The sequence below is a fragment of the Pteropus vampyrus genome, unplaced genomic scaffold, assembly GCF_000151845.1.
Source record: "Pteropus vampyrus isolate Shadow unplaced genomic scaffold, Pvam_2.0 Scaffold90, whole genome shotgun sequence".
NCBI classification, from domain to species: Eukaryota; Metazoa; Chordata; class Mammalia; order Chiroptera; family Pteropodidae; genus Pteropus; species Pteropus vampyrus.
In genome coordinates, this window is record NW_011888871.1 from 2,812,752 (window position 1) to 2,820,570 (window position 7,819).

Below are 7,819 nucleotides of genomic sequence, written 5' to 3' on the forward strand. Positions count from 1 at the left end.
GCATGTAGCCTGGGGATCACAGGCTCAGCACACGGCCTGGCGTGCAGCAGGCCGTGCCGGCTAGGTGTGTGCAGGTGCACCCTGCGATGTTCGCTCACGATGAAACGGACTGACAGATTCTCAGCGCGCATCCCCGTTGTTAGGCAGCCACGACTGCCATCAGAGAAGAGACTATAGACGTCGTGAATAGGAGTGGAAAATCCTGTAGAGGGTCGTCATTAATAAGAGCACACTACGAACAACTCTGTGTCAATAAAAAACATTTCGGCACCTCTGTGCGTGCCGGCCACCCTTCAGCCTCTGCGCAGAGACTCCCGGTGCCCTCTGGACTGTGTTTCCTGCCGCCCAGGCCCTCTCAGGAGGCGCCCCACCCCCACCCCAGGAGTCTGGTGTTTCCTCTTCCGGTGCGTTTGCTGCACTCTGCTGTGCACATGAGCATCACCAAACGCTCACAGGTTGATGCTCGATTTTCTGCCCTGTGACAGGGTCACACACAGTGCCAGGCCTCAGCCTGCTCTGGAGTTCTGTTCTCTGAAGCTCATCTGTGTCGATAGACTGAGTTTAGCCTCTTTTGGGGTGGAGGGTGGGGGGGAATTCTTTTTTCTACATATACTATAGTTTATTCATTTTCTTACAAATGGAATTTAGATTGTTTTCTTTTATAAACAGTGCTGCTCTGAATACCTTACTCGTGGTCTGCGTGCCAGGGTTCCTTTGGGGTGACACCTGTGTACAGAATTGCCGGCTTCCCGTGCCCATCTTCAGCCTTACCGGCTATTGCCAAATTGTTCTCCAGAGAAGCGATTGTTTGTTGAATATGATTTTGGTTTTGTTTTTTTTTCCAGTGCCTGAAGACCTCTCCTTAGAAGAGAGAGAAGAACTTTTAGACATTCGTCGAAGAAAAAAGGAACTTATTGATGACATCGAGGTAAGAAAATCTTTCAGTTTTTGCTTTTAGGTACAATAGTAAATCGGGTAGCTTGATGCAAATGTAAAAAATCAGTGTCCAGCATCTGCATAGCTGAGCCACACGGAGGAACGGAGCGAGAGTGTAACGTGTCCAAGTTGGTAAAGCAGAGACCATGCCCGCCAGGCAGTGTGGACCTGACGTCAGCAGTAAGTGACTCATGACTCCAGTGTCACGAGGGCATTTTGAAACGACAGCAATCCTTAGACATACTGCTCTCTAAGACTGTGTAGTGGACCCGGTGTTGTGCACATTGTCATGCCAATGTAAATGTGGCCTCGCGGGCCACTGGCTGCAGGACCAGGCCTTGTCCAGACCATACCTCTCTACTAGAGCTCGCATTTTAAGTCTGGAGTTTCTCGGCACACAGCTTAAGAGGATTTCTAATAAAAATTTCTTCATATTTGAAAATAAGCGGTGGAACTTTGTCTTCTAAGGTTGTCCTTCGTTCTTGGAAAAATCAGGTAACCCAGAATAGGTGCTTTGGTTGAAGAATTAGAGTGTATTTTAAGGTCGATGGTTCTGTTTGGACACTAATAATAACAGTGCCCACGGCCTCGCTCGTGCGCCCAGATAGCTGAGGCCCCGAGGGGCTGAGTGGCCAGAGGCCTCTCGGCCCGTGAGCTGCGGGGGAGTCCGCTGCTTCCGGGCTCTGTCCACGGTGCTTCGCCTCATGCCAGGTGACGGGGACCGCCCCGGAGCTGGCCGTCAGGGAGCCTGTTCTGAAAGCTTTAACTTCATCTGCGGCCCTGGTCGTCCCAAGGACGTCGCCGGCCTGAAGCGGGAGGCAGGTGGGCACACGGGGTGACGTGACCGAACCGAGGTTGCCCTGCTCTTGTGCTTTAGTCCCTTTACACGGCGACGGTGTCCCCGGTGTCCCTTCTCGGCTTTGCGTGTGGACACCCCGGGCCTGCCTAGCGCACCCCCTGGTCTCCTCTGAGAGGTGGACAAGCACAGACTTGCCTGCTCCGGCGCTGGGTGCTCTGACTGGGAGGCTCTCTCTGAACCAGTGACAGGCACTGGTGTCCCCGCACCTGTGGGTGCAGGCGAGCCCTCAGGGAGCGGCTCCCAGCGGCTAACGTTCCTGAGTCCAGGAGGAGGGAGGCGGAGTCCCCACCCCCACGTTCGTCCTTCTTTTCTGACAGAGACTGAAATATGAGATCGCGGAGGTGATGACCGAGATTGACAGCCTGACGTCTGCAGAGGAGAGGTAAACCGCCACCACCACCACGGCCACCGTGGCCACCGCCCCGTGAGGAGTTGCTGTCCCCGCTTCCCCGGGGAGTCAGGGCGCTTCCCCCAGCCCTGTCCCTGCCCAGTCCCCTAGTTCAGGAGGCAGCATGGCCGCCTCAGCGCTCGCCAGCGCGTAAGTGACCTAGATGCGCCTTCCTCACACCGCTGCCTCTCACCCTTGGCTTTTCCCGAAGAAGTTTTCAAATGCGGAAAAGCCACGGCAGCCACGCACACAGGGTCTCGGGGGGCTGTGGCCCGCACACACGCACCGCGCTCTGTGCAAATGTCCGGTGACAGTTTCTTGTTTCTGATGCATAGCAAAACCACTCAGAGGAACAAGCAAATAGCAATGGGGAGGAAGAAGTTCAACATGGATCCCAAGAAGGTAAGAGAACGTTTTCAGTTTTCTGGCCTGCGAGAGATTGGCCCATTTTAATGGCTCACTCCCTTTGGACAAAGATGGTCAGATCACCTCATAAAAAATAGAGACTTGGTCTTAAATTTTTATCAGATAAAGGGCCGCTGATGAGTGGGGCGAAGCAAAAGCGTCGGTCGAACTGGCCCCTAGACCGAAAGGCCTTTCTTTGCAAAGTCCTGAGTGAGGCCAGGCCCTCTGGTTCCTGTTTGAGGCAGGCCCCGCGCCAGGGAGTCCCAGGGTCCTGGGGGCAGAGGGCGGGGGTCCAGCTGAGCAGCGTCTAGATGGCCTGCGTGATTCAGGTAAGAGGACGTCATCCCCTTCATTTGCCTTAAAAAGATGTCTGTGTCAAAGACCAAGGAACTGTCCAGATTTCAGCCGTTACCTTGGACACAGAGCATCTAAGGGATCGCCCCATGTCCTTGTCACAGAATCCGACTCTGAGGTCCGTGCCTGTAGCCACTGCTCGTCCCAGACTCCTGCAGACTGGGGTGGGTTCACAGGTAGCCCTGAGCCCAGCCTGGACACCCCAGACCATGGTCAGCCCTGTGGTGTCTGCTGGCCGTGTTGCAGGAAGCAAGTGTTTCATCAGCTGAGCCTCGGCTGCTGCCAGTCGCTCCACAGGCTTTGTTTCGTATTCTTCCCCTAAAAAATTTTTTTTTAAATATTAAGTATTAGTTCCGTTCGACAACCTATTTGTAATTATGTTGCTGGATAAAAGCAGATGGCAGGTTTAGTCTGTATGTTTGCTTTTGCTGGGAAAAATTATCAAAATTCCGTGTGTTTTTAGACTCCGTGATAGCACTTGTTTCGTCAGCTTGAGCCACCATAAGAAAGTACCGCAGATGTGGGCTTAGCCAGCGGGAATTAAGTTCCTCAGGTTCTGGAGGCTGGAAGTCTCAGATGCGGGTGCCAACAGGGTGGGGTTCCAGGGGGACCCTCTTCCTGGCTGACAGCCATCTGCTCACTGTGCTGTCAGGCCAGGGCCCTGCCCTCAAGACCTCGTCCGACCCAAGACCCACCTTCTAATACTGTCATGTTGGGGCCTGGGTTTCAGCTCATGAATTTTCAGGGGACGTAAACGTCCAGTCCATGATAGCACTGGATGAGCTCATTCAGACACAATTCAAAACTATGTCAGACCTCCGTCCCCCCTCCCCCGACTCCTACGTGCCTATTAAACCATGTAACCTTGTGAAACACAGGCTATTGTCAGAGTAGATACATTGTTTCAGACCAGGAGGAAATTATTTAAGTCACAGAGCTTTGTGTTCATTCATTTGCGCTAGCTATCCAGAAGTAGCACTTGGGTTTATAATGAATAAGAGGAAAGAAAGACAGATTAGGTCAGTGAAGCCAAAAACACTCTACAGCCTCTCCCTTTTATTCCCAATTACCTGGAAATGACCTTAAAAATGTAAGATGTAAATCTGTAACGGGCAGGAGTTCCTCCAGTGGACTAGAAATTGAGGAATCCTTGAAAGAAACAATAAAAGCCTAAAGCACATACGAGAAAGAACTTGCCGGAAAGGCCAGCAACGTCAGGGCTCAGCATGCCCCGAGGCTGCAGGCATGGGACATGGGTCGTGTTAGCGACATCCAGACTCTTCACCCTTTGCTGAGCTCGCACTGAGCAGTAGTACATGCCCCTAAGTAAGGGAAGCAAGAGGGGACAAGATACCTATCCTATGAAAACAAGCTGTGCCTTCAGTGGCCGATAACACGGAGGAGGAGAAGCCCCAGAGACCAGGAACTGAACACCTGGCTGCAAAACCTGCTCCTCTGCCAGATGCCTGAAGGCACCTGCCTTGGAGACAGACAGTATTTGGTTAGGCCACTGAGGGTCTAACTGCAGAGGCCAACGCCCAACCAGGGGCCGCCACATGTACGGAGAAACTGACACCAGGAAAGACACATGAAATTCGACAGACAGAACGATCGCAGGAGGAAGCAGACCTAGCAGAAGCAACAGAAGGAAACATTAAAAATAGGATATTTTTATATATTGTGAGCATCATCAAAGAGATAGGATGTTCCTTATCCATGATACAAAAACGGAGTTGTAAAAACAATTCTAGGAAATGAAAAATAGTTTCACGTGAAGACCTGAGAGCTGGGCTGTACCATTGGAAAGGACATGGTGGAGGGTGGATTCGTGAGCTAGAAGACAGAGCTGGATAATTCTCTCCATGGTTTCGCCCGGAACGACAGTAAGACCTGGAAGACGGGACTAAGCTGCTCAAATTTTGCCTGATAGAAGTCGTCGAAGTCAAAGAAAGCAGAGTAAGGATTTCAAACAAATACTGGGATTTTTCAGCACGAGCTTAAGAAACACCAAGATCAAAGGGCTCTAATGCCAACCAGGGTAAATTTTTAAAAGACCAGTATGTAAATATATCGAGTAAAATACTGGGAAACTTGTGGATGAAGAGAAAATCCACTAAATTTCCGGGAAGGAGAGACCAGATTCTCTGAGCAGAGATAGGAATCATGACGAGCTTGTCCCTAGCAAGTCTGCTGAGTCAGAGACCGTGGGAGACTGCTTCCCAAGGTCGGAGAAGAGCGAGTGGAGTTCACCACTGAGGTTGGAGCAGCCCCCCTCCAGACCGGAAGGGACTCCGAGGGCGAGACCAGGATCAAAAGAGACAGGCAGAGAAACCAGCACAACTGATCACTACGTCTCAGAGTGATCACTGAAAAAATATTTTAAAAATTAAAGTCCCCGGTTATTTCAGTATGAAGCTACAGCGGGGCAAGGATAGAGCGAAGTAAAAGTCGGCTAAAGTTTTCTAGATGTTGATAGATGAAGATAAGTTTAAAATTTGTTAAAATTGTAAGAATAACCACTAAAAATAGCAATAAGGTAGGATTTCTAAAATATTAGTGTTTACCTAGTGTATTTGTTTCCTACAGCTGCCCTGACACATTACACCAAGTATTGTCTCATAGTTCAGGAGGCCACATGTCCCAAATCCAGGCGTGGGCAGGGCGGGTTCTTTCTGGAGACTCAGGGAGCGTCTGCTCCAGCCTCCCCCAGCTTCGATGGCTGCCCACAACCCTCCGTGCTCCTTGGATTGTGGGTCCATCCCTCCGAGCTCTGCCTCCATGGAGTGCGACGTCTCTTCTGTACGAGGACACTGGATAAAGACAGCAGGGCTCTGTGGGTGCAGGACCCTCTCAAAGCCACGGCCCTGCCGGGGGCACACAGCCACTGCCTGGGACAAGACGCACTTGTAGAGCATCATGGGGCCTTTCTGGCGTCGCCCCCTGGCGGCCGAACTCTGCTCCGTCACGATAGATCAGCGCTGCTTTTTTGAAACTTTACGTAAATGGGATTAAAATATACTGAGCCCTTTTACTGCATGTCACGTCTGGCAGATTCATCCATGTTGTTTGGTCCACATCTCCGTTGTATCGTCTTGCATCATATGAATGTACCAAAATGTACTTATCTGTTCTCTTATTGACCATTGGTTCCAGTTTTAAAATTTCTAAATAAGGATCCTGTGGACATTCATGTATTTAAAAATAAAAACAACAGACTACAGGTGGATTGTGGGCGGGCGGGAGCTTGGTCAGGGCAGCGAGAGAGAGAGAGAGAGAGAGAGGGAGAGAGAGAGGGAGAGAGAGAGGGAGAGAGGTAGAGGGGAGTCGGCAGGAAGGTCATCTCCGAGTTTGTAGAAACAGCCTCTGGGCAAACGGCAGAATTGCCTGTCCCTTACGGGGCTTTGCCAACCCATATTTTGAAACCAACTCGGTAGCTGGGCCAGAGGTAAGTTTCTGCTCTTAGGATTCCCACGAGATGGAGACGGCTAATCTGGGCCAGGATGGCCCCTCCCCAGCATTTCGTTTAGAGGTCATGGCTGTGCTCCCTCGGCCCTTCAGATGGACAGGGATTGAGACTGTCTGAGGCTCAGTGGCACTGCAGTCGGTTGACACAGTCAGCTACAGGTAACAGCAGATCCCAGGAAGGTAGCTCACGCAGGGGGCCGACTCCTCACACAGCAGAGGTGGCGTGTCGAGTGGCTTCCAGGTGACAGGACCGAGGGCCTGTCTTTGCCTTTGTGCACGGCCCTTAGGGCTGACCGTCACATCCGCACTCAGGGCAGATGTTTGCCTGTGTTTGCTCATTGGGTCCCCTTCATCAGGAAACCAGCAGCTTTCTTGGGTCCTCCCTACAGACTTCTGTCTGTCTGACCAGACCTGTGTCGCAGGGTCATTTTCAGCGGCAGGGGAAGCTGGGAAAGTGAGTGCATAGTGACCACGGCAAGGGGAAGGAGGCTGGGGCTGGGAAAGGATTCCTCCCAGACGCAGCAGGCCATCTCCCGGGCTTGGGGAGCTTGGCGTTGTCGCTCCCAGTGGTTTGCTCGGGGGCCTGTTTGTGCTCTAACCTGTTAAGAGGCCGGGAGGACCCAAGAGGACTGGCTGTGCTTTGCTCGGCGGATAAGTGCGGCGTGGAGCAGTGAAGATCAGGTCGTGTGGCTTCCGCTGTGCCCTCTCAGACCAGTGAGGTCGTCGCACGCGGTGCCCTGCTGCCCAGGCCACCCTCCCAAGCCGCTGCTTCTCTCCTGCTTGTCCTCAGGGGATCCAGTTTCTGATAGAAAATGACCTGCTGCAGAGCTCCCCGGAGGCCGTGGCCCAGTTCCTGTACAAGGGCGAGGGCCTGAACAAGACCGTCATCGGGGACTACCTGGGGGAGAGGTGAGCGAAGGGGCGTGGCCAGCCCCGCCTGGGCCCGCCCTCCTCCTCAGGGTCTGCCACCCCGCAGGCGCTTCACCCCTGAGCTTCAGAGTACCCCATGAAGCGGGGCAGTGGGGCGCCAGCCCCCCAGGTCGTCTGAAGACGGAACGCGAAGGGGCACCAGCCCCTAGGACGGCACCCCGCAGCCCGGCACGTGCTCGCATGTCGGCCGTGGCGGCTGGTGTTTGGGGCCATGTCGCCCTGACGCCCCCCAGCTGTGAAGTAAAGGCAGTGCCCCCCCCCACCCCGGAGTCTCCTTTGCACTAAGCCTGCAGGCAGAAGCACCGGGAAAGCAGCTTCCGCAGACACTGGCTCTAGGAAGCAGTTGTCTTAAATGGACCAGGTGGCCCGCAGCGGGCTGTAAAACACGCCCCTGTCTTTCTAGGGATGAATTTAACATTAAAGTGCTTCAGGCGTTCGTTGAGCTCCACGAGTTTGCGGATCTCAACCTCGTACAGGCCTTG

The 7,819-nt window shown here is 53.0% G+C and overlaps 1 protein-coding gene across 1 annotated transcript in view; it reads left to right on the forward strand.

Moving 5' to 3' along the window:
- Positions 1-845: 845 nt before the first annotated feature.
- The window catches only part of CYTH3 (cytohesin 3), a 17,511-nt gene continuing 10,537 nt past the window's right edge, over positions 846-7,819 (forward strand). The window contains exons 1-5 of the mRNA XM_023532770.1: positions 846-928; positions 2,113-2,177; positions 2,519-2,585; positions 7,198-7,316; positions 7,741-7,813. Of these exons, the coding sequence (XP_023388538.1) occupies positions 2,140-2,177; positions 2,519-2,585; positions 7,198-7,316; positions 7,741-7,813 (297 nt within the window). The 5' untranslated portion in view covers positions 846-928; positions 2,113-2,139. The remainder of the gene's footprint in view (positions 929-2,112; positions 2,178-2,518; positions 2,586-7,197; positions 7,317-7,740; positions 7,814-7,819) is intronic.